Here is a 27,733-nt window from a genome sequence, read left to right on the forward strand (position 1 = left end):
CTGTAAATGTGACCTTTGGGCTTTCTGAGAAGTTCAGGGGAGATTTTAACAAACAGAATCTGGAACTTAACAAAAAATTTAACTACATCTAAATAAGAGCAGACGCTTCCCCCAGCACACAGTATACTATAAAACCAGACCCAAGAATACAGCTGAGGGCTGCCTACAACTGGAAATGCTCAGGGCTGGATTCTAGCACAGGCCATGTCCAGATGCTCCAGGTCTTCCAAGGCTACAGTGTTCTAATCAGCTGTTGCAATCGTATTTCAAGGCATTTTTTTTTCCTGTAGACACCTTTACTGGCTTTGTTTCCTTTGACAAGTGAAGAAGTTCTGAGCTACATGAAAGGTAGATCGCATTTTTTATGGGATGCCAACCCATGCCTGTCTCCTATTAACACTGCTTCCCTTGGCCAACTTTGACAAAGCTAGAGTTGCCAGGAAGAGGGAACCTCAATTGAGAAAATGCTTCTATTGGCCTATGAATAAGTCTGTGGGGCATTTTCTTCATTGATGATTGGATTAATGTGGAAGACCCAGCCCACCGTAGGTGGTGCTACACTTGCACAGGGGATCCTGGGTTTTATATAAAAAAAAAAAAAAAAAGCAAGCTGAACACGCCAGGAAGGAACACTTCTCCATGGCTGCTGCTTCAGTTGCCACCCCCAGGTTCCTGCCGAGTCCCTTCCCTGACTTCCTTCATGATGGACCATCTATCAGCTGTAAGCTGACATAAACCCTTTCCTCCCCAACTTGCTTTTGCCCTTGGAGTTTTATCACAGCAATAGAAAGTAAACTTAGACATATGAATGCTATGTCTTAGTCTAATGTGTCCATGTCTGAGATCTCTTGGGCTCTTTCATTCCCCTGTTCTGACACTCTTTATTCCAAAACTCTGTATTCCTTCCTGTTTTTCACCCAGTTTGCATGCAAACTTCATAACTTGGTTATTCTTCTCCACTTTCTTTATCATAAAAAAATACTTATATTTCATTCATTCTGGGCTTTAATGGCATCTAAGAATTCAGGAAAAGTTTCCTTTTAAAAGGAAATTTGGATTTGTGTCTGAGAAATTTGTAGATAGTTTAGTTTAGTTTGTCCATTGAGTCCCGTGCTGTTGAAAATGCATGTTAATGACACAAAGCATCAATAGTGTTCCTGCTTCATTTAAAGTGAAACTGGGAGGAGCAATATGCAAAGGCTCGCTTCAGGTATCATCACTTACAGTGGTCTGCTGTGCTACAGCTGACAAACTCATAGCTTTACCAAACCGAACCCTGAGCTGCCTGCTCTCCTGGTCAGCAAATGGTAGACAGATGAAAACGACAGATTTCTCTCACTCATTTCGTTCTAAGTGAGAAAGTGAGACAGACACACACACACACACACCCGTGCCAACACACACACAAACACACACACCCGTGCCAACACACATACACACACACACCCATGCCACAGAGTGCTTCCCACTTCCCTGGGTGTGTTTGTTCCTAGCTTGTGATGTATTGTTTTCTGAACAGACGAGTGATAGGTGCCTTATCTTCAGGTGCCCTGGTGGCCCTTCTGTAGCCCAGCCCAAAGGGGCTCTCGGCCAATTCCTGTGTGCACAGACTTCTCTAGGACTGTCTTAGGGTGCATTAGTGTAGGAGGTGACAGAAAGACATCTCAAAAAGCTGAGTAGGTGGCTTTGTTCTCTTGACAGTGTCTCCTGCCTTACAGAAGCTTCTCAGCCTCATGAGGTCCCATTTATTAAGTGTTGACATTAAGGCCTGGGCCGTTGGTGTTCTGTTCAGGAAGTTGTCTCCTGTGCCAATATGTTCCAGGCTCTTCCCCACTTTTTCTTCTAAGTGACTTAATGTCTCTGGTTTTATGTTGAGGTCTTTAATCCACTTGGATTTGAGTTTTGTGCAAGATGACAAATATGGGTCCAGTTGCATTTTTTTACACATAGACCTCCAGTTAGACCAGCACCATTTGTTGAAGAGGGGTCCCGCTCAAACTAAGGCACCAGCCAAGGACAATACAGGTGGTAAACTTTAAACCCCTACCCAGATCTAGCCAATGGTCAGAACATTCTCCACAGTTGAGTGGAGAGTGGGATATGACTTTCTCACATACTCTGGTGCCTCACATGACCATGTTCCCTGGAGGGGGAGACCTGGTGGCACTCAAAGGACAGCAGGTTACCAAGAAGAGACTTGATACCCTATGAGCATATACAGGGGGAGGTAATCCCCCTCAGGAACAGTCATAGGGGAGGGGAATAAATGGAAAATGGGAGGGAGGGAAGAATGGGAGGATACAAGGGATGGGATAACCATTGAGATGTAACAAGAATAAATTAATTAAAAAAAAAAAAGCTGAGTAGGTGACCACAGTCGTTTTGATTTTGTTTTTCTTAATGACTTCTAGGCTGTGAATAGCTCTATGATCAATATCTTTATACTAATTCTAGCTAAAGGCTGAAATGCTATATTACATTGACCAAAATAAAATAACTAGAATTTACTGTTACCGCTTAGAGAATGTGATGGTATCAAAAGATATAGATGCTGTCCCATCCACATCCTGTTATCTTACATTTCTCATTAAGTGCACTGATGTATCTCTACTGTATATAAATACCTTATAAATAAATACAGAAGCCCTTCATCTGGGTTTTTTAGGCAAAAGAAAACTCTTACGAAAAATGTACAAATACTAAAAACTTTAAAACCAAGATAATGAGCCATTAAGCATGTTCTACCTTCTAACTTCCACAAGATTATTCTCATGGCGATTTGTAAAGTTGAAATCTGGAAATTGTGTGCTCCTAAAAGTTCAGAGCCTGAAGATGCCAGCAAGAGGAAAGCTGTGACCAGCCTGATCCCTGGCCCTCTGGCTACTCCCTTTCTCTTCCATGCCTTCACCCACCATTCACCTTTATGTAGTTGACTTTATAGAACTCACAGTCTCCACTGTTCACAGGCACTAACTCCATGCACATCCCATAGAATAACCACGTATGTTGCTTAGTTTTGACTGTTCACTTGACTGAGTTAAGAAACACCATTAAAGCATTAGTAAAGCACACCTTTGGAGGGTGTCTGTGAAGGCATGAACAGTGAGGTTTAACTGTGTAGGAAAGACGCATGCTGAATACGGCTGGCACCATCTCCTGAGCTGAAGAAGAAAGTCACATTGCTCTGCTTCCTGCTCTGCTGAGACTTGTGAGTAGCTCTGATGCCCAGACCTCCTCCCTACTATGATGAACTCCATCCCCTGTCCTCCAAGCAAATAAACTAGCCCTTCCTCCCTGTAGGCTGTTTCTTGCCAGGTATCAGCACACAGCAACAAAGAAAGTAGCTAGCACGTCATGTCATTGTCCTCTGTTCCAATTTACTGTTGTGGGTGCCAGTGATATGACTCCCCTTCAGAATGGAAAGAACTGGGGAAGGGGAGGACCGCTGTCTTCAAAGGGAGCTGAAGTCACAAGGGCAGAAAAGCCCTGGGTCTCTTGGCATCCCAACCATCGTCTAAGTCTGGACAACTGAATTTGCAGGGTGGCTTGTTCTCTTAGACTCACAGATTCCTAACTGTGAGACCTGTAGCCAGAGAAGAGAGATCTAAAATGCCTCGTTGCTTGGTACTAGGTCTTTCTGTGTTTGAGGAGAGGCCTTTAAAAGTAATACTCTGCTTTTACCAGCTCCTTTAAGAAAATGCCACACACATACTTCCACATTCTCTCACACTGTCTACTCCATTTCCGTAATGCTTACACCATCTTACAGTGGTTTCTGTAGCTAGAATGTGTATTAAACTGAATGAATAATGCCATTATTATTAGCAGTATTTGTACTAATAAGGTACTGATACCTAAAGTACTGACTGAGCTTTTTCTTTTTCTTTCATCTAGTGTCGTGTCTCACCAGGGGTAGAGTTAAATAGAATACACCCAACTCATTTCCTTCAGGCCGTCTTTTCTCGCCCCGCCCCCCAATAACATTCTTTTCCTTCATGTTCTACAGATTGTTTAGAGTGTGTATTTTCTTGTGAACAGCATGATTAAAGGATCAATTTTCATGAGGATCTATTTCTAGTCACAGGATGTGGCTATTTTGAAGTCGAGCATATTAGAAGACATCTTAGAAATCACCTAGCCAATCACATCACAGATTAAAAAAGAAAAGAGAAAAAGTAGCATATGTAATATGGTTAGGTGGCAGAGAAGACAGTGACAGAGCCATGCTAGAATCTGCTTCGTTTGATTACAGCCTTATGGGTTTCACAGTCTAAATCCACAGTGTCCAACGCAAGGCCTACTAACTCCGTGTGATGACTTCAAAATCGGTTTCAGCAAATCAAAATTAAAGCTTCATTTCTGAAACTACACTAGGGACGTGTCTGCTGCTCAATAGCCATGTGCGGCCAGTGACTCCCCTGCGGGATTAAGCAATACCGAGTGTTTCCATCCTCACTAAGCCTCCCCGTAGGCAGCACTCACTGCACTTCCTAGACAGAAAGTGGCCTGAACACATGAGTCTATACTGTGCTCTCACATTTAAGACATCTGTGAGTCACAGGAGATGTAGATTCTAGGGGCAACATTTCTCAGCATTGTCGACTTTAAATAGAGGAAGAGCTGAGACTCCCCTGTATACAGACATTTTTCAACTGAGTGCCATGTGCTGTGATAGGACCTCACGCCCCATGAATCACCGACTTTTATGGCATCCAAGGGAACCATGTAATCATGGAGCGCAGAGGAGCCTATTAATGCTTTCTTCCTTAAGGGTTCCACTTTGGGTTCAGCACTAAGAAATAATTTATTAAGTATTTAGAAGGCATAGAATAAACTAATTTAGCTGTGGGTGTCTGGTGACCTAATAGTAAAGATGCTTCAATGTCTAGATCTGCCTTTCATCTCTTTGTGCTGTTTAATGATCCATTTTTCATCTCAGGTTCTGGTTTTGTCAAGTGATGAGAAAAATGTATCACCCATTTAATTTCCTGAGCTGGAAGAAACCTCCCTTCAAAAGGTCACAGCCTCATGATTTTGAGAAATACCAGGATATGCGTTGCCCTGGTTTAATATTTCCCCCTACATTAGCACATGAGATAGGGCAGTCAGAAAACATTTGCTCTTTTTAAAAATGACTACTTATTAGACATTTTTCCATAAAGCACTTACGAACAAATGTGATGCCATATCATTGACAAAGTGTGAGTTTTAGAATTTTTTCAAATAGTAGGAGTTATTCGGGAGAGATGTTACATAAACAAAAAATTCCTAAATATAAAAATAGAAACTGCTTCCAAGCTAAGAACTCTGTCCAGTTGATAGTGTTATATTTTGAGTGCCAAAATAATGATATTTAGTAAATAGTAATTTTAATTTTTTGTGTTTTAATTTATTCAATAATTACTTAAGATGGCAAAGATGTGAAACATGTGATCTGAGAGTGCTTCTACTGAGTCAATTGGATTTTAATATGTAAGTGTATTAAAGTATAATCAATCAACAGGCATTGGAATGAAACAGAAAACAAGATTTGTCTAGGCATCTTGGAGAAGTCCCACATAGGATGTGGGTCATGACCCTGAGTCCTGGAAGAGTGATTAAGAAGTTTAGATAAAGGCTAGTAGGAAAAGGAAATAAATTTCATGGGAATATAAATAAATATGGCTGAAGACAGGGCCCATGAAAGACTTGGTACATGTAGCACTGAGATGTAGCACTTTTATCCCAGCATCCCTCACAGCTATCGCATTACAAGATCATTGGCATTGGCGTAGAAGGCAGCACAGCAGCAGTGTCTTGCATCCTATACAACAGTCTCTGTCTTGGTGCCTCTCTATGCTTAAGCAATAAACTCCAAATCGTGGGCATCTTTTTTGATTCTGCCCCAGATATCCATGGTAGATAGAATTTTTGTCTCTTAGCCTTCAAGTTGGAGATGGACGTCTATAAAGGTGAATCTTAAAATATTTCTTATGTGAGGCAAGCTGCCCTTGTGTGTTCCTTCTCTATAAACCAATGCTACATATTTTGTCGTCCTGTGGTGCATTTAACTAGGTTAATTAATATCTTTCCGAGAGTTGTGATGAAACTCATAACACCACCATGGAGAAAGTCCAGTGCTTATGTTTTATGGTTACATACGATATACATCTCATCATTCTTTCCATCAAATCAACTTTGAAAAACTTCCCTTATTTGGGCTTTTATTAAATCAAGGAAAATTTTAAGTCAAAAGGAAGCCATTTTAAATGGCTTAATACTTTGAGCTTCTGTCCTCTCAACCACACGTTTTTGTTTTTTTGTTTTTGTTTTTGTTTTTTTCCTACAGAAGCTGATTGTATATTCTTGTATCCAGCAATGACCAGCAGCTTCCAGCGCTTTGGATTTTACTGTTAGTCACCAGGGACAGAACAGGAACTGCATCCACCCCCTACACCATTTCCTAATAGCAGGCAACCAGAACTTGCTTTAAAACATCTCCCAAGGGGCCCACAGCATCCTGTTTAAGCAATTAATACCTTAGTCAAATCTGTGCTCATGTTAGTAGGGTCAGAAAATTTCATTTTTTTCCCAAATAGTGATCTATCAAAGAAAATGCTTTTTCAAACATATGTAAACTAGGAACAATAGGCAATACATGATGCTTGTAGAATCATTTGCTTCTTGGCCGCCTGCTTTGAAGATTCTTTTGGGTTGATAATTCTGCCCACTGTCCGTGTGTCTTCCTGAACTGCATTAGAGACCTCAGGCTGATGTACATACACCGTACATGGTATAGGGAAGCTAAGGTGATTTGTTGTTGTTGTTGTTGTTGCTCTGTAGAAACTATGAAATGAAATCATTTGGGAGGAATTTAATGACTCCAGTAGTTTGGGAGCTACTGTAATAAGCCCGTAGCATTGGCATGACTCAAGTGAGCAACAGAGTAAAACAAATTATGTCATTCCTATCTTGAGATACTATTGTGTAAGGTTTAAGGAAAAAGAATTGACTGGATGTATTCCTTTAGTCATTCCTATAATTTGAATCATAGTCACAGTAAGCACATTGTGGTCACGTGATTTCAATCTACCTTCTCCATGCATTTCCCTTTCTCCTTCCAACACCTGCCAGCCACCCTCAAGTGTTCTTTGACATTTTACATGCTCTTCACTTTTGGCCTTTGCACCTGTCCTCTTTCCACCAACACTCTCCTTACTCAGCAGCCATGTCAGTTTATCATGGAGTCTTCACAAAGCTGCTAGTTTAAAATATCTACTCCCATCCTCATACACTATCATGTAACATGGTAACACTGTTCATAAACTCTATGAAAAAGTCCTACCACCGTGGTGCTTCGGAGAATGAAGAAGCAGCCCTAACTCCCAAACGCAGGGACACTGAACCCGGATTTATGGAGTTGGTGCAGGAGGGAGGGTCTGATAAAATCCCAAGTTGTAACAACAATCCAGAGTTGTTGAGAAGCTTATGTGGTGAACTACAACTCTTATCCTGGTCTGACCTTTTCCCAATAGCTACAAGGTTGTCAGCAGATGGTTAAACAGCCTTTTAAAGGAAGTGTCCTTAGGCAACTGTGTGCAGAAAGACACAGGGAGACAAAAGGCAGAGAGACCGTTAGATAGATGGCACGTAGACTAGGGAGGGAGGACAGGACTTTGAAATGAGCACAGCTGTGTACCACAAAGGGAGGGACACACCTAGAGGTCTGATGGACCCAGGCAGGAGCAGTCAAGGGGCCGCAGGCCTAACATGCTTTTAGTAAAGGCAATCATTCTGTGAGAACTATTATATTTGTTTAACTTATTTGCTCACTGTATTCTGAGTGTTGTATATAGTCTGTTGGAGTGGAATTTAGCAGAATTAGTGAAAATAAGGACAATCAAATATATAGTACTATTCTTGCTTATAGGCATCTATGGAAACTTTGTTTTGCATAATTCTCTGTGAAATGTTCTGGCAGATCGCGACAATGATGATCTAGGGATGCATTGATGACACTAGCACTCCTCCACACCTAAAGTTTCTCAGTGACTTTTTAACACTTTAAGTAAAGTTATTTCCACCTCATCAAGTATTCTATATCGTTCAGAATCTGTATTGACATTAGACTGTTTCAGGGTTCAAATTAAACTTGGTATTTCTTAAGTTAAATGTAAAGAAATCTACCTTAATATGTTGATAATCAACACGCAGCATAGTGTATAAGTTTAAAACATACAGAGATTATTTTGAAAAAAAATCTTTTTTTTTTTTTTTGGTTGTGTGAAAAAAATATTCAAAGTATAAATGCACCTGCCAAGGAAAGTGTCTAAGAAAAAACATTGTACTAAGAAACATGGACCAAATGGATTATAACTCGATTTTGATAACGGTTTTATTCAAACTGACTGAATTATTAGCATAACACTAAATAGAACTGCTTTAGAAGTCTTGAACTACTGGAATCCTAATTTTAGTAATAAAAAGAAACTTTAGGTTCACTAGTGAATAATGCATTTATGGCATTCTTAATCTGAGCCATTGTTCAGGCTGAAAGTATAAGTTTAAGATTAGACAAGTTGGGCCAGCAAGCTGGCTCAGCAGATAAAAGCACTTGGTACACAAACCTAACGGCCTTAGTTCAATTCCCAGAACCACATAATAGGAAAGAAGGGAATCCTGCCAGTTTTCGTCTCATTTCCACACATCCATTATAGAATGCATGTATCCACATTCATACACACACACACACACACACACACACTCGCTCTTAAAAAGATTAGCTGAGCTAATGAATGATTCTATAGTACCTCCTGTTACTTTATAAATTTACGTTTGTGCCAGAAACAAGGCTAATCAAATGCACATGTCTTAACTAGCTGCTAACAATGTGCCTTAATTTCAAAATTGATTTTTGAACAGGAAACCTTACGTTATAAGTTTATATTTAATTACTGCACTGTCACAGATATATAGCAGTGTCATCAATTTAAATATATTTAAAACATGCATAAGAAAAATCTTTGGTGCAATAAACTGAGGGTGTGTGTGTGTGTGTGTGTATGAGCGTGTGTGCGCTCATGTGTGTGTGCCTGTGTGTATGCACAAATATTTGCATATTTACTCAAAAGTGTGTCTTCACCTTTATTCTATTTTACTTCTGAGCCCCTTCTGGTAACAGATGATGCTTGGCTCCTACCATTTTTTCCTGCAGTGAGATTTAAAAATTATATGTACATTTTTTGTAACTGAGACTATATCTTGGCAGTACACTTGCAAATAATCTATAAGACATGTATTCATAATTCAAAATTAATGGTAAATCTTTTTTTTAATTGCTTTTATGAGTTTACAAAAGTAACACTAGTTTTCTAAACTGAAGAAAAATATATTCAATTTTCTTGGTTATTTGATTTTTTTCTTAAATATTGCATTAAAACATGCTAGTCTAATTTTATGTGATTAGTCTTTCTAAATCTCTGATTTAATATGACCGTGCAGCAAAGACCAAATTAGAAAACGCCTATGGATGTCAGTCTCCATTTAAAATACTTGTGTAAAATTCTATTTTTCTTTGAAATGGTCCCCTGAAATGGAATACCCAACTTTAGTGAAAATGTTTTTTTCAAGTGACAAGGTTACGTTTACAATGGGAACATAATCTTTGTGAATTAAACATATACATCCTCCGTCTAAACGCTGGAGAAATGCACTCCTCGCCATAGAATTCCCTTTCCAAGCTCGGCATGTCAGGAAGGGAAACACCCCGAAGACACTTGAGAAGATGGAGTCCTGGAGGATGATAAACTCAAGGCTTTTCTTCATTCTCACATCCCCTGTCATAGCTTGCCACTTCTGTCCTTGCTTAGCACTGACATTCATTTCCCAAACAATTTACACAAGTGAGGAAGTGATTAAACGTGTTTATGTGCTGACGGGGAAGAGCTGGTGGAGAGGCTGATATAGATGCGGGGGTAATTGATTGGAAAAGATCCCCTGGGCAGAGGCAAGGATGGATTCCAGAGTCAACCTGATGAACTGGCCTCGCAAGGAGGAGGGGGGCTCTTCTGCCTCTGAGGTCCGTGTGGATTTATGCCTGATGCCCCCCCCTTTTTTTTCTTTGCAAAAATCTAAAATGGAGATATTGCAAGTGGAGGCAAGGAGATGGGTGGGGAGGATGCCCACAAATATGCAGATAGCGAGCCTATAGAAAACACGGTTGGTGGTTCTGGTTGCTTGACAAAGTCAAGGCGGAATAAACGTTGATATGACGCAACTTGTTTTCAATACCCCGAGGCTGATTATAGAGGAAATGAGTCTTCCTGTGAGAGTTGCTCAACAGCAGAGGGGAACAGGTTCTCTGGGCGTTTCTAAACACTGTGTCTATTTAATTCTTTTTTTAATTCATGGACCCTTCTTCCCCTAATGATCATTCTTATGTTTTATGTCACATTACAGAGTATGAATGTCAGATGTTGACTAGAGGAAATGTCACACAATGAAAATAAGCCTTCAGGGCAGTATGGTGGACTGAGGGGCTTTTGAGTGAAATAGTAGCATCTATAAAGTCACTAAACGCACCCAAATCAAGTACCTTTCTTAAGGGACTAAAAAAAAAAATGTCCAATATCTTTATTTTAAAATAGTGTAAAGGGTTAGAAATAAGTTTGTAGCTAGCTCTGTGTTCTTTTTTCTGTCTGAAAGCCAGTCCTTAATCTAAATAGAGCAAACACATCCTGACACTGGCTTTGTGGTTGAAGAACTGCTTAATTTCCTAACTGTCACATTTGCATTTTCTAAGTAAATATTCTCCTTCATCTCACTAAATACTAAACGTGGCCTGAGTCTAGGGATCACAGTCTGACAACAGCTGGCAACATCCCTGTTCCCTTTTCAGGGTCTTATCAGGTGCTGCCTTTAACCTTGACCTCCCCTAGTTTGTAAACAAGGTTTTGTTTATGGGGGTCAACTGACTACATTTCCTAAGAGTAAAACACAGCATGCTTCTCCGTACGGTGACTTTCTTGCGAACCTGTTTCCCAGGGTTTGCTGTAGAGGCACTGGGTAATGTGCAGGTGTTCTAGGGGATGAATGGTGTTGCGTACTAACAGTATCCCTGGCCCTCAAAATGGGCCTGATTTGATAGATTGGTAGGTAAATCAAGTAACAAATGCAAAGGGACCCAAAACATTTTCTTTCTAAAAGAGAAATCAAATCCCTCTGGCACGTCTCTAGTGGTTTTCAAAAAAAAAAAAAATTATAATATACATATATTTGAAAAACCCACTTTGGATTTCCAACTGAGAAATTTTCCTTTTTGGCATATTTTAGTACAGCAAAGGGAACCTCATAGAATAGGATGGTTTGCTGGTTGTTGAAAAGGATTGTTGATTGGTTATGAGTGGCAGAATTATTATGTTAATTGGATTGTGTTTTCCTCTTTTAGGGACCTCTGGGGCCTCCAGGACAAAAGGTAAGGGTGTGCGCATCAGTGTTGAAAAAGTGTTCAAACTCTTCTGTCTAATGGGAGCTAGAGAAGTGGGTGAAATTAGGACCACAAGCCCTGCTGAAGGAGTCAGTCTCTTCTGTACGTTCTGCTCTCTAAAAACATTGTATTTTATGCGTTGGAATGTCCCTGAGATTCCCACCCTACTTCATTGTACAATATTCAGTAAGTCCAGAGATGGCTTTTTGAACTGTCTGCTGAACTTGTAGGCTGTGGACTATTTAAGTCAAATGTTGGTAACACATTCTGACAGCATTTACAACATGAAGGATCATGTGACACTGCAAATTGATTGCTGGCCTTGGTCAAATATATAACTGCCAAATGGCCACAGAACTGACCCTAATAGAGGATATGCTTGTTGGTTGATTCATCGCGCTGCTTGGCTCACTCCGTGTCCCCCTTGGCTGAGGTAAACTGAAGAGTGACTTCCTGATTACAATTTCAGCCTTAGCCACAATCACCAAATTACACTGTAAAGGGGAGGACCTAGGATTCTGAGATTCCCACCAATGGTGCTGCAGTGAATGCATCAAGAGCAGATAGGTGGCCCTTGGCCAAGGAATACCACTAAGTCCCACTCACTGCTCACCTCCCACCCGGAGTCGGGAGGGAGAGGATGTTCTGCTTTCAGGAAAACTCGAGAAGACAATTGTGTTGTAGCAGGTGGAAACATGATCGTTCTTTAACTTTGGACTCCATCAAAGATAGAGACTTTTTATCCCCAAGTGCCAGGCATGTGGCATCTGTTGAAACACAATCCTTCAAACCAAGTCAGGGCCCCTACACTGAGAGGCGTCTTGCGTGTCGGAACAGTTTGTCCCTTGCAATAATGTCTCTATTAAGCTCAGTGTGAAATTGTAAAGCTAGCCTGATCCACGCACAACCAGGATAAAATGCCGGCTCCGGGCTTCAAGACCTCCTTTAATTCTCAACCCACAGGATCATGAGCTGCATTAAGGAACCTGCCGGCTCAATTTGTTTGGCATATACTTTTTCTCCAGTGGGCTATTTTTAGAGCCGTATCATGATTATCATGACTATTTAATAAAATCCTTCTCCCATTATTATAAAAGGAATTTAATATGCAACTAAGGGAAAAACGTGTTTTCTTGTTCTGTGTTAAGAGTAAGCAATAAACAAAAACAAAATAAAACAAGACAAAAACCCAAACCAATCAAACCAAAAACAAAACAAAAAGAAAAAAAAAAAACCAAAAACATAAAACACCTTCTACAGAGCCTAAAAATAGGAGGGGCCAGGAAGAAATGATGTATTTATTAATATTCCCTTTATTCATTTCAATGCCATGGGTTGTCTCAGGTAGTGACTGGCTTTCCTACCCTCAGTTTAGCCATCTATGTTGAGCTGTTTGTTCTCAACCAGTTTTATGTGCTCATATGTTCATGTTCAGAGACCTGTAACTTCAACATACAGAAGTTGTGTTGCTCTGGATCGGTGCACAACATCTGTCATGCTTTCTTGAGTCCATTCTAGAAGTCTTATCAATACTTAGGTGACTGCAGCACACTTCCTGAAAGCCCAGATGTTACATGGTCCAAATATAACATACTTAAGTTTCCAGCATAGGGCCTTCATATAGTAGAACAACCAGTTACTTTTGAGATTATCTTCTGTTCTGTATTCTGTAAGTGCAACAAGTTCTAGAGTTGCTGCTACTGCCCATCTTGCTCTAGATTAAACTATAGACTATCATCTATGTCTTTAAAGCAAAGTTTAGGGCCTTGTGGCCTCCTGAAAGTTATGGCTTTCAATTTATATGAGACTCTAAATTGTGTTGGAATTAAGTGAATATTAGGAAAGAATATTAAAGCTTATCTCTCCCTCCTGGGAAAGTGTGAATATCTGCCTGGATTACTAAGTATCAGAGCACAGTGGATAAAATCTAGAAAACACAGCCTTAAGACTTTCTGTGTGGGAGCTATAGTATGTTTTAGCCATGTGACATTGTGGCCGACATAACAAATGCCACCCAGATGTAAAATGGAAACATTGCGTGATCATGATAGCAACTCAATTTAACCCTTTGCTTCCTTAGGGTTCCATTGGAGCACCTGGGACCCCAGGCGTGAATGGGCAAAAGGTAAGTTTTGCCAATTGGAACATTTATCACAGATTGGAGACCATTAAAGTCATAGACTCATTCTAGAGAGTGGTGTCATTAATATGCTTATATGCCTGCTGATACAGGAAAGCCATAGAGTAAATGTCCAAATGCGTTGGGTTTAAAGAAACCATAATCCCAAACTAGAACTGTTCATTTTGTTAAGTTATTACAGATGATGTAAGGGAGATGCTGGCTGTGCTTAACACTCAAACAAGACACACTAGTTCATTCTGGTCATGGGTAAATTACTATGTGAGTAACAAAAGTTATTTATATAAAGAGAACCCATTAAAACATTCTGAACCAGAACCCAAACACACACACACACACACACACACACACACACACACACACACACACACATGCTTATGCATACATGTATCTCTTTGCATGTGTACTTTTATTTCCATAGCACATTTATCATTTGAAGAAGGTATCCTGTGTTATGCCACAGGTAAGCCTGGTGTCTGTGCACTTGACATGCCTACCTACCAGCTGTCCAGTCTGGAACCTCTACAGAAATGAACAAAGCCACTATGGGAGCTAACAAAACCCAGAGCTGGCCCAGCCCTCCAGGGGACTGGAAGCTGAGCTTGGGACTTTCCTGTCTCCCTCTGGGCTCTGGATCTAGCCCTTAGAAGTCTCATGGCTGATGCTCATCTTCCAGAATATTTTAAAGCCTTGTACCCTGGACCAAGTTCTGAAATCACACAGGATCCCAGATCTTATCAAGAGAACAGACTTATGCACGGCCTTTCATCTTGTCCATCTCTCTATCTCTCTTAGGACCTCTTAAACCTACAAAGTAGCTAAGAATATGAGCCCGGCACCTGCATGCTGTGTAGATTTTGCCAAAGGCTTTGCATGTTCTGGCCTCCTTTCTGCCTTAAAGGTCCGTGTAGAGATTATATGTAGTAATAAGCCCTTATAATAGTGTCTGCTATTATGCTATAAAACTTTTCCTATATTTCATTTTAGTGAATGTAAAAGCTTAAATGATCTGCGTTTTAAAGAAGCAATTCAAAATTAATCAAATTCTAATTGAAATTAATATTCCCAATCAAGGTTCATAGCAACCTTACTGTACAAACCAAACACTGAGTGCTCCTCCACAGCTGACCCATTCAGGCTTCAGTAAAATGTGCACTTCCCTTGCTCACCCCATCCTGGGAAACACTGCAGATCACCAAGGGGAAACATGATCAAAAAATTAAAATTGCTTGCTATAAAGGAAGATTTGAAGAGTGTATAACTTGGGATGTTTTTGACATTGGTGAAGACCAGACCTGCCTGCACACGTAATGTTCTGTTTTGTCTTTGTTGTTGTTTTATCTCTTGTTCAGTGTTGAGAACCATTGTGAATATTTATAGAAACATTTAACCTGAGAGAAAACACCTTGAAAACTATCTTTTTGAAAACTTCTTATTTTTTTAATTTTTACAAGAAAATATGCCATTTCCTCAGAAAGGGAAAAAATGTGACAGTTTCTTGTCCTAGCCACTGAGTTTAAATTACGTTATCAAGGAAACAGCAGTGAATAGTCACTGATTTATGTACCACAATATATCTTTGCAACATTTTAAATGTGTTTTCTCTAAAGTAGAGAGAAGCCAGCATCCCACTTTTATAAAGTATCAGTACAAGGCAGTGAGATTTCATTTTTCCCACCTCATAGATCTGGGACCAAAATGCTGTGGGTAGAACATCCCTTAATCCTCACTAACATGTAAGATTGTCATGGCAGCTGGATGAGTACAGAAGGGATCTCTGTCACCGAGACAACCAGTCTTTGTGACAGTAAGAGCAAAGTTGGCAATTGTGCAATAGTTCTATAGTTGCGTTGTCCGAGACCTGTCTTAAACTTCTAGAATGTCTCTTTCTAGGAAGAGAGTTTTTCAATCACATCATAATTTTTGAAAGAACTTCAGTGTCCTATAACCATCATCAGAAAATGCTTTCCTCCAATGTTACAATTTCACTTTTCCCAAGTTAGCATGTTTAATAGCTAGAAAGTCATTTTCTGACTGCAGTTAGGGGTGGAGTCGGGTGACTTCTAAGCCATTGAAAATTTGGGGAAAATAACATTTATACAGAAAAAAAAAAAAAGGTTACTATTATGTTCGACATTTTATTTCCCAGAATAACATTTTGAAGCCATTTAGGTTTACAAAATTGGTGATTAGTTATAGACAATAAGCTTGATGATGCCTTAGTTTTACATTTATTTTGTTTTAAACATTGGCCATTTTAGTCAGTAATCTGTCTGTTTACATACTTATTCTGATATGGATCTGTGAGTTATTTTCAATAATGCTGATGATGGTCTCAGTATACTCACACAGATACAAGTCAGTGCCCATTGAAGGCTGCAACGTGGTATGGAAAGAACAATGTGCCTAGTACCCATCAGATGACTCTTCTGCACCAGGTTCATGCTCTGCAAGTGGCATGGCTCATAAAATGAGATTTGTGATGCCCACCTGTGCAAAGTATGTAAGTGATGAAGACTAAGTAACATGTATTTACGTCATGGTCTTCCAATCTTTGTATTGTACTGAGTAAAAAGACTTACAAAGCAGTGACATGGTATTAAATTCTGACCTAGCTTCTTCTGGCATTAGCTGACAGAGGCATGCTGTGACCTTCAGTGAAAAGTTGGGAGGCAGCAGTGTTTTGCAGCCTGAGAGGGAAGTTTCTATGTCTTTGCCTGGGCAGACTATGCAACCTTACTATGGCTCTAGTATAAAAGACAAGAGGCCTTGTGGTGCTAACTGGACAAGGAAACTAAAATCAATGTTATTAATAGGTATTCAATATCTATAATTATACTAACATGTTTTAGGAGTCTCAGCACTTCAAGTCAAACAGAAAGAAGAGCCCCTAGAAGTCAACATAGGATAAAAATTAATACACAGAGTTACAAAAGAAGCTAGAGCCGCCCTCTGTCCCATGGCCTTCCCAACTGACTTTCCACCTAGTACACCCAAGTATAGTGTGAGTAGCCAGAATGTTTCCTGTGTTTACGGGAAAAAGGCCACATGACATATTACTTCAGAACTGCAGCTACCACTATTAAATTCTACAACCCTGGAGGTGGTATCCTGTGTTCTTTGAAGAGGCCTTTCCTCTCTGGGCTTAAGGTGTAGCTCTATCTTCAAAACAAAAGAAAGGACTGTCCCCCAAAGACACAGATCCCAAAATGTCATCTGTGTCACATTGCCTATTCAAGAAGCTTCTAGCATCGTTTGTGCCTAATTCTAAAAGCTGGTTTTCCATAATTTTCACTGGTTTCTAGGAGCCAAAACAGGGCATATGTCGTGCAAAACTTTACCCCAAATATGAAAGGTTGCTGCTAGTTGTATTGAACGCAAAAGCAAGTTTTGTAATTCTCATGTGTAGGTCTTGTTGGGTAAAAGCATGATGACCACTTTACTTGTGTGCTGTGATTGGCCTGTATACAGACAGATGCCACACATGGGCTCAGTTAAACCCTGTCCCTGGAGAAATGCTCTCTGGACAAGTGTAGGCTATTTTAAGTATCATTATTTAACTGAAGAATCACTTGGCAGAATTTGTGGAATTTTTTACAGTTTTTTCTTTTTTAATTTTTATTTAATTAATTTATTCAGATTTCAACTCAATTGTTATCCCATAACATGTATCCTCCTATTCCTCCCTCCTTCCCTCCCACTTTCACACAGTTTTGATAGAATCTTTGGACATCAATTCTTTCAAAATCTACTCTCACAATAGGTGTTAGTTAAATCGTTTATTTTTCTTTTCACTTAACATATTTATCTTACTTGGGTCAAGCACAGTAAACCATCACCAGAACAACTTATTTGAGTAGCAATTAGTGCAAATACCATGGAAAAAAAGAGCTAGTAACAGCTAAGCAGTACATGAAAGTCCCAGTATATATATATATATACACTAAAAAGAATGTCAACTTTTTTGTGATTAAAAGCAAATTATTTTTGCTATGAAAGATAAAATTTCTTAGTGCTAGGTCATAAGGTTCTGGCCAAATCAAGAAGAGTATCCAGTGATCTTGGTCACTATATTTTTCAAAGGCATTTTTAGATCCTATTTTTTAAAGTTTAAAACATAATGTAAAAAACTGATACTAATGTATCATCTATGAATCTACCACAGATAGCTGTGTGGTTTTTAAGTGACATTAATTTTTCATTAGCTTGTAGCCATGATATTTGGAATGCCATTTCATCTCTTACCCAGGAGCCTCATAGTTCTTAGCTGACATTCGTCTTCACAGAGTACTTCTAATGGCATTTTTATTGTAAGTATATTTAGAGAGAAGATAAACTGAAGCTTCCGGACTTGCAAAGGTCAAGTTGTTGACTCAAGTCTACACAATTAAACCACACAGTGAACCCAATATTTTATGCTTGATTCAGTCAGTATAACCACTAAACACAATGGCTTTCTTGTTTAAATATTTTTAAAAGTCTGAATTAAGGCCTGGAGTTATAGGTCAGCAATAAGTGTGTGCTTGGTGTATGCTCAGATGAGATTCCATCTCTAGCACATTCCCATACTCTGAATTAAATTCGTGAAGGATTTCAATATGTTGTAGGTCTGTTTGGTGTAGCCTCTGTACCAGAACTTGCCAGTGAGCTATTTCATTCTGACTTTCTGTTGTTGTCCATTAAGTAAAAGTACTAAGGAAAAGAAATGGCTGGTTTCTGATTCCACATTAGTTAATGGTTCAAGGAATTTGTCTTATAATAGTTTACTCCTTGCATTGGTTAACAGTGGGAATTGAATTATATTTATTACATTTCTTGTCTTCTTAAATTAGCAATTATGTAAATTAGAACTCTAAGAACCTAAGACCACTGTTCCTATAGCAACCATGATAACCCTCATCCTTTCTTGTGAGCATCTTCATTCTCCCATTACTCATTCTTCCATAAGATCACTACATCCTTTAGTGTACTTGATGCAGTCTCAAACATTCCATATATTGCTCTCTCTACTCTACAATTGGCCTCTCATTCAGTTCTTAGCTCTTATCTCTGAATGATACAGTCCATCTTGAAATTTGTATTAAAAAATAAAGCTGTTGTGAAATTAAACTTACTTATTGAAAAAAAAAATCCTAGCAGGTTACCATCCGTGCAGCTTCTTTTATTTTAGACCAGGCCAGTTGCCAAGGGGCTGGAAACCGTCATCCAGATGTGAAACAACCTTGCTGCTGTTAATTTATAAGAAAGTTCATTTCTTTCAGCACTTTCTTCTTCTCTGGTCTATAGAGAGAACAGAAATTGTATAATTACTAAACTTATTCATCACCTATTAACTTCCAGCCATGGTTTTAAGTGTTATATGCATATCAGCCCATAGTTCTGATAGCAATCCTGTAAAGTAGTTACTGTGGTTAGATAAGTTATAAGTGAGGACACTGGAGGTCAGAAAGGGTAAATAGCCTTGTCAGTGTCACACAGGTGTTATTAGGAGAGTATGGAATGGTAAGTTGATACAAACCATACACTCAGTGTTCATGTGACTATGGACTCACCTTCCAGAAAGTTCAGTTCCCTAATTCGTCCAATGGAAATTGTAATATGGGTTTCGAAGTCAGGTCAGAATGAACAGTGGAAGGAATGGGTGTGCTTTTCTAGTTAAAGAGCTGTGCTCCTCAAGTTGAAGATACTAATGCCTCCATGATTCAGATACCTCTTAGTGCTCCAAATGTATGTGAATACGAAGTATTTCTCATCCTGCCATTCTTCAATGACCTTTAGAATATTTTCCAGTTGAACATACCATTTCAATTTTCTATTAATAATTAAATACAGTCTCTTTCAAAGAGAAAATATATATCACTCAAATTATGTGCAGATAACATCGTGACCCTTTACTACAGTTCCCCATTTTGAGTTGAGCCCAACTCAGGCTATCTCATATGTGACCCCTCAAGGGGTCACACCACAGGTTGGGAACTGCTAGTCTAAAAGTTAGCAGAACTCGCTGTAAAAGTTTAAGTCACATAAACTTGACAGCACAGTACAGTGCAGGCTTTGGCTCTGCCGGCTTCGGCATCTGAAGCTGTTGGCTGAGGTCCACTTGCTCTCATCCTTCATCCGTCTTTCCTCCTGCTGCTTCACTCTCATTGCTGCCCTGGGGTACAAGGAGGCTGGGCTTCACTTTTCCTTCAATTGTATCTGCATCTGTGGAGGAAGAGTGTCACTCCCCTAAACGTGCAACAATGAACAGAGCACCTGGATAGGTCAGGGTCTCTCTCTCTCATCCAGTCACATGATGGATGCTGGTTACCTTTCATTGCTGTGACTCCTCCCTCTGAGGTGTCGATCCAATCCAAAGTTCCCACAAACGCAAGCGGTCTACTTTAGAGAAGACATATGTAACTTGGGGAAGCTGAAAAACTATGGTGTAGCTGACTTCTCTCAGTCCTAAGAAACTCTTCCACTCCATACAACCCATTTAATCTAGTTTACCACTTTGTCTTCTCAAGTCATCTTCTCTAAGAGCATGTATAGAAGATAAATTTTCACATAAAGAAAGAAAGCTCTCGGCAAAAGTGTGCTCTCTGAGTGGTTTTGGCTCATATTTGCACCTTACCATGTTGTTTTAAAAAGGATCTTCTGGGGGCTGGAGAGATGCCTCAGAGGTTAAGGGCACTCACTAACTGCTCCTCCAGAGGTCCTGAGTTCAATTCCCAGCAACCACATGGTGGCTCACAACCATCTATAATGTGATCTGGTGCTTTCTTCTGGCCTGCAGGTGTATATGCAGCCAGAGCACTGTATAATAAATAAATAAATAAATCTTAAAAAAAAAAAAAAAAAGAATCTTCTGGGTGGTGCTCCTGTTAGCTACAGGTGGGCAATACCCTTCTTCCAAGCCTCCTCTGTCCATGTAGGGGTGGGCAGCCTATAGAGCCCAGGGGATCTCCTATTTAGAATCCACTCTCTCTGCTGCAAGGTACCAGGTATTCCTGCCTCATATGTCCTGACTCTGTTCCCAACATCTGTACTGGTCACTTCTCTCACCCATACTCCCAAGTTTGACCACACAAGAAAGGAGGAAGCAATGGAATCATTGTTAGGGAACACCAGTGAGCAAAGCTTGCAGGCAGGGTATTGGTCTGTGTCTTAGGGTTCTCTTATTGCCATGAAGAGACATCATGACCATGGCAACTCTTATAAAGAAAAACATTCCATTGGCTCTGGCTTATTAAGTTCAGGAGTTTAGTCTGTTATTGTTATGGCACAAAGCATGGTGGTATGCAGGCAGAGGTAGCTGAGAGTTATGTATCTGGATCTGCAGGCAGCAAGAAGAGATGGTGAGCCACTAGGCCTGGCTTGAGCTTCTGAAACCTCAAAGGCCACCCTCAGTGACACACTTCCTCCAAGACCACACCTACTCCAACAAAGCCACACCTCCAATAATGCCATTCCCTATGAGTCTGTTGGGGGGAGGGGTCACATTTATTCAAGCCACCACAGAATGCAAGCACCAAGGTTCTTCCATATGAGAACCAAGGCTGGAGGGGGAGGAAGGGAGGGAGGGAGGGGGAGAGAGAGAGAGAGGGAGAGGGAGAGAGGGAGAGGACAGGAAGGAGGAAGAGGGAGTTATCATGTGGGGCAGTAAGTAGCAGGCATAGTTCCAACTGAATCTTCACATCGCATTAATACATTCAGGGCAATCAGTGCCCCTCTTGTATGTAAACTGTACCCAGATAAATTTAAGTCAGCCATTTTTGATGACCTAAACACTTACCTCTTTGCTTTCTAGTACATTATTTTACAAATGTTTTTGTGTACATGGCTGTCTGAATTAGCAGCAGAGGAATCTAAGCTACTGATGAGCAGCTTGCTTCCAAAACCAGCTGATGCTGAGACGTATTAATTTATTGACTTATTATGCATTTTTAGATGTTTGCTCTCTTTCTTTAAGCTTGTTGTGTTTGCTTTAGTTGTTGTTTCAATCAGCTTAAGGGCCATGTCAACAAATACTCCAAAGCAGCATACTTGTATTAAATTCCTGGCTGGCATACCTGGCTGCTTTTCTACTAATTAATATCATTTGATGGAAGAAGTGTACTGATGGGATAAACAAGGCAAAACTCCCCTACAGGGATGCCCAGTCCTCTGGTGTGTAACTAAATCTAATTGTCCAGGATGAGATTTCTGGTTTTCCTTTCATCATGTCCTCTAAAGCCTTCTCTGCCTCCTGAAAAGGAATATGAAAAGAACAGGTGGTGGGTGTTGAGTAGAAGAAGAAAAAAAGTTATGAACTGATCCACACTGAAACTGAATCCCCAGGGTGGTCTGGGAGAGGAGAGGAAGGTGAGATGGAAGAGGGAGAAATGAGACAGAGACAGGCTGTGCCTGTTTCAAAGCCCCTCCCCAGCTACCCCGGTCCTCAGTTCAGATCTTAGCAGTGCTCGAAAGAGGTGGTGGCTGATGGACACCAAGGCTGACACATCCGAGTTTGGAGAACCTGAGGATAATATGTCTGCAAAGAAGCAGAACAGGCCGACTTGGATTCCAGAGCCTGCTGTGTTGGGTGTAAAAGCAAAAGTTAATGCAATCGCTGAGGAATAAGGATTTTCTACTGACGTCTATGGTCTGACAGCAAATGATGCTAATAGTACTAAATCTTACAAGGAACAAGGAAGCAATGAATCCAGCCCCACACTTTATAGAAGACGTGTTGTGCGCCGTGGAAGTACAAGAGACTTGCCCTGTGTCTTAGACTGAAAGTAGAAATATTGGGAAACAACTGAATGCTTCCCTAAGCTAACTCAATGTTTAATGCTGAAAAGAAACACGATAAATTGAGGGAATTTTTAGATACAAGCTGCTCAGTTACAAGAAAAGCAAGATTGGGAATGAGGTGGCTTGGATTCTAACCTCACAGCTGCCTCTTTGCTGCTCTTTGTCTCGCAGACTCTGAACTTGCCCTCTCTGAGCACCTGCAGTTCCAGGGGCCAAGGCCACATGGGACCCATCACCCTTTCTATCCAATACCTGGTCCTTGCTCCTTAAAGTTATTTTTCTCTCCTCTTTGGGTAAAAACAGTACAGTTCTGAAAAGAAATAATGAGAGTGAAATTGTATTATACTGAAAATTTAAAGCCAAGACTCACTTTTCAGTTCTCACGGGTAGAATGGAAAACTACTGTGACTGAAGCAGTACTGAGCACCATTCCAGCTAAGTGACCCCCCGTGCTGTTGACACTCATCTCTCTGAGAAAACCATCCCCTTCTATCCTTCAGGATTGGTCCAAGTTACTGCTGAGTAGCAGTACCTAACATGATTGTAAGAGCCTTGAGTGATCTTTTATTATTAGCATTCTAAAGAAAATTTGGCTTAAAACAACATGAAAGCAGCCAGCCATCCTGAAATGTCAGCCCGACTTACTTGCAGTTTAAATATGGAAGTAAATGATATTCCAGGGAATCACCTTAAAATTTCTACTATAGTAGGAAAACCCTTTCAGTCAAGATGTCCCCTGCCGTTTTACTTTATTACTGTCTATATAATGTCCATGGGGTTTAGAAATATAAAATAGATGTGTAAGTGGTCCAACAGACTAGTTCACTTACGCACACGTGCACACACGCACACACACACACACACACACACACACACACACACACAGATTGATAGCCACAAAATTATTAAAGTTGTAGTGCCTAATTTTAAAAAATGGATGCCTACAAAAGAAAAAACAGGGTAGGAAAGATGGCTCAGCAGTTAAGGACACTTGATGCTCTTGAAGTTTGTTTACCAGTGGTTGGGGGTGGGTGAGTAGTGTTTCACATCCACGTGGACTTCCAACCCAGCGGTGTGTAGTATCCTCTTCTGGCCTTTGTGGTCACAGGCATTCTCATGGTGCACACATGTACATGCACACAAAGATCCATACACATAAAGTAAAAATTTAAAAAGCAAAGAAAATCCAGAACCCTTTTGAATGCAATGTAGAAGCATTCAGTTGGTGCCTTAACACGTTTCCAGTGGCTACAAATAAACATAGAAAATTTTTCATAGTGAGAGAACTTGCTAGAAAAATATGACCATATTTCTAGAGATACTTATTTTAAACAACCCGAGTATTCAGCAATAAGGAACTGAGTAGAAGATTGGCTGATAGAGTCTAATCAAGCCACTCACAAGACAGTGTCCTGTAGAAACACACCCAGGGGCATGGTGATAGAACGCATAACATTACGTATGGAACATGCTCGTAGCTGCTTAGAAGGATGTAACCGTGAGTAAAAAAGACCATGAAAGCAGGACAGCATAAAAATCATTCCCACAGAGAGAGGTTATGAGTCTTTTGTTGAAGGCTCTTTTAGCAATGTGAACAATGAGAGAGAAAGGAGTCCAGCTTTTAGTCCCTTGGGGTTCATATATCGAGGAAAACATTATGCAGCCACCTCGGCGCTATGTTTCTTTTCCACTTCAATTCTCAGCGTGAGTTTTTTCTGGATCCAGGGTTTAACCATGTTTTCTGGTCACTGGCTACCATGGTTATTCTTTGAAAGTCTAAACAGAGTTTGTACTGTTCCCTGGCACTGTCTTCTCTGTGCATTGCGTCATGAGTTACGATGATAAAGCATCCTGTGCCTGGGTCTTTGAAGGCAGACTCGGTAGCTCTGCTCTGTCTGCAGAGTAAATGATGGTCCTCGTTCAGCCTGAATCTGTTTCCGAGTTCTTGCCCTTTGTTGTGTCCAAATGGCCACACACACACACACACACACAAGTTAAGTAGAGAAAATATGAAAAAATATTTGTTATTAATGTACATGTTTTTTAATCTGAAAAAAAAAAAAAAAAACCACAAAAATGACCCTCAGGTAACTTGGGAAAAAATCTTCAGAATGAATTAAATTTGTAGTGAACCCCAACTGCTCTTAAAGTTAAAATAAATACTGTCTTTAAGAAATCAACTTAAGAAGCAACTTTAGCTTTCTCTGGTGAAAGAAGAAAGCTGTCTAGAAGTCAGTCACATAGTGGAGGACACTATGAATGAAATTCTGATGGACAGGTAGCCTTTTGTTTCTGTGCACAGGACTTGGACTTTTTTGGGTTTTTTTGTTTTTGTTTTTGTTTTTGTTTTTGCCATTGTTGCTTTTTTGTTTTTGTTTCCCTTCTTGGAAAACAATGGCTGGTTCAGAAAGGATGCTTTGTGCCACCATCCTCCTGAAATAGGGAGTTTTCTGGCCAAACAGCCTTTACCTTCTCTTTTAAAGCCTGATCATTCAGTAAGACTGTGAGGGGTAAGTCTGATTTGTTTTCATTATTTTCACAACACAATTGTAAAACCATTTTTACAAAGCCTTTTTAAAAAAAAAACTTTTTGCTTTTCCACCAAATGTGTTTTATCAAATGAGGTAGGCATTCAAAGATAAGTATTTTCAAAATATATATCTGCAAGTAGTACTTTAAGTCTAATAAGGAAAGTCTAATGATTTCTCCACCCAGAGAGTTTATCATTGCCAGGTGACCTTTATTCACTCAACAAATACTAGTTGCATGGTGCCCAGATCCAGATTAGCTGCTAGACCCACTGATGATCCTCACTTCAGCTTTCCTAATGATGAAAAGACTACGCAAAGGAAATTAGCCCAGCTAAATACTTTTTTCTCAAGCGTGTAAACATTTGGACAGCAGTGGGACCAATTATTCTAATAGCTACTTATTCTCTGTCTAGCTCATTCTAAGATGGCCAGCTCATCTCATTGTCTCCATAATGTGCTAGGTTGGTTTGTTTTGCTTAGTAATGTATGCTTTCTGTTTTGAGGGTGAGCCTGGGACACCTGGAGCAGCAGGGCAAAGTGGACTACCAGGACCAAAGGTGGGTGCAGACAGAGCCAAGCTGTCATCCGCTGCATGATTCCCGGACAGCTGTAAGCTGTCACAGTTTTTAAATTATTTTTCTCGTCGTAGTTGGGTAGAATGTTTTGTCAGTGGTATAGTATGCTGTCAGAGATCTTTGTAACTAATGACTAAATGATGTTTACGATTGCCGTTAGCATTAGACATGCAGAAAAGGAAATAGGATATGATTGTCTAAAACCTTCCCTATGGGGCTGGGGAAATGATGGCTCTGCAGTTAGGAGCACTCAGTGCTCTCGCAGAGGACTAGAATTCAATTCACAGTACCCACCGCAAGTAACTCCAGACCCAGAGGATCTAATGCCCTCTTTTGGCCTCAAAGGGTAACAGGAATGCACAGAACACAGACATACATGCAATCAAAACACCCATAAAATAATTCTCAAGAAATAATATCTTGTGGGATAATTAAGTGTCATAAGAAAGCCCTCAAAATGACTACTGTTTTTTAATCCTTAATAAGATGTGAAAACGTAGGTCATATTCATAGTGCCTAAAATGTACATACCAGCAAGCCCCACCACAGATGATGCTCACAGAGCCATGATGGCTTTTCTCAAGATTTGGCCACCTTCAGCTTCTACACGACATTGCCAGTTAATCAGACAAAGAACAGAATAAAGATGTAGTGTGTTTAGAATTTAAAAATGGATGTAGTTTGAATTACTAAGTGGGGAAAAATGTAATGAGGATTTTTTTTTTTTTTTTTTTTGGATTGTCTGTTTTCTTGGTTTCTTGAAGAGCAAATGAATCCGTTAAATCAAAAGGATTGGTGACAGTTTAGTTAAAGCCATGCAGGCTGACAAATCCCAAATCTTTTGATGAGTGAACACCCTTGAAGTACAAAACCGGTGTCTAATCCCATCAGCTGTGCTGGCGTGGGTCTGTACCCACAGATGCCTGTCAGCTGATTTTACACATCACACTGCTATTTAGGTGCCATGGACAGACATAAAATTCATAGACCTGCCCTCCCCCTTATTTTTTTTTTCATCCTGGAGGAGAAAAAAAGAAAACATTCCTTCTGGGAATCCGGCCCTCTTCTGTCTTCTTTCCGCTCTCAGACTTTACTAAAAAGCCCAATGGTGGGAGTTAATGTTTGAGGCATATTCACAGTGCTGTTCCTGTGTTCCTGGCAATGCAGCCCTCAGGATGGATGCTGAGTGGTAAAAGTCTCCAGCAAAGCAGAAAACCAAGGGGTCATCAGGATGTGTTCCAAGGAGTGAAAAGAGTTTTGACTCCAAACTGACCTCTAGAGTGGGTTCTTTTAATCTGATTTTCTTTTCCCCCCACAATCATCTCCCCCATATACCATTTTGAAGCAGTCTGGTCTCATGGCAATGCTTGCTCCAGCTTCCCGTCAGAAAATGTCATCACAGTGTGTATGCACTTTAGAACATTCCCGGTCTGTCCCCTGCCCTTTCCGAGAGAGGAAGGGAAGAATACAATTCTCTTCAGATTACAGTTTTGTGTTTTAGGTTTTGTGTTTTCCTGGTCACCTTTTCTAGTAGGAACCTTACTGACTAAGGCTCTGTTCCAATCTGGTCTCTTGATCTGCAACACATTGCTTCCTACCAGTTACAGAGTTTATGGTGTGGTTAAGGGGTCCGAGAGCTGCGTTGAGGGTTTATGATCATGTCCAAGAATATAGATTGCAGAATTGTGCCAGGGCTGAGCCCTGAAATAATACATGCATCAAAACGTTCTTTAACAGACAGCTTTACAGAAGGACATGCTAACCCACCTTAGTGATTCTGAGTTTGGACAGATATCAGATGGCCACACTGTTGTTCATCTTTAATGTCCCATTCTTGGGTGACCTTCTTATCTACTGCGTGTACCGTTATCCTTATAGAACTAAGGACTTAAGATTAAAGTTAGTATTGGTATATGGACCCGGTTCTTCTGGATAGCTTTGCAAATTGTTTTTCTATAGAAACTAAAGCCAAAATAGGCAGTGCCTCACATCATCCACTTTGTGCGTTCAGTGTGTGTCTCCTCAGTTAAAAAAAAAAAAAATCTCTGTTTTTTTGTTCAGGGGGAACCTGGGAAAGAAGGAGAAAAGGTAAGAATGCTTCTGCTTTTGTTCATTGCCCCACTTTTCCAAAGCTAAACCCAAGCTGAAGCAGACGGATAGGAGGATGGATGGGTGGACAGACAGACAGATGGATGGACAGATAGTTGTAAGTGGAGATAGAGGAGGGGGGGGATAAGTGTTTGCC

At 40.2% G+C, this 27,733-nt stretch overlaps 1 protein-coding gene across 1 annotated transcript in view; it reads left to right on the forward strand.

Moving 5' to 3' along the window:
- Positions 1–27,733, forward strand: part of Col25a1 (collagen type XXV alpha 1 chain) — a 397,457-nt gene that overhangs the window by 293,173 nt on the left and 76,551 nt on the right. The window contains exons 11-14 of the mRNA XM_051166005.1: positions 11,426–11,452; positions 13,545–13,589; positions 25,417–25,470; positions 27,550–27,576. Coding sequence (XP_051021962.1) covers positions 11,426–11,452; positions 13,545–13,589; positions 25,417–25,470; positions 27,550–27,576 — 153 coding nt within the window. The remainder of the gene's footprint in view (positions 1–11,425; positions 11,453–13,544; positions 13,590–25,416; positions 25,471–27,549; positions 27,577–27,733) is intronic.

The sequence above is a fragment of the Acomys russatus genome, chromosome 23 (assembly GCF_903995435.1).
Source record: "Acomys russatus chromosome 23, mAcoRus1.1, whole genome shotgun sequence".
Taxonomy (NCBI): Eukaryota; Metazoa; Chordata; class Mammalia; order Rodentia; family Muridae; genus Acomys; species Acomys russatus.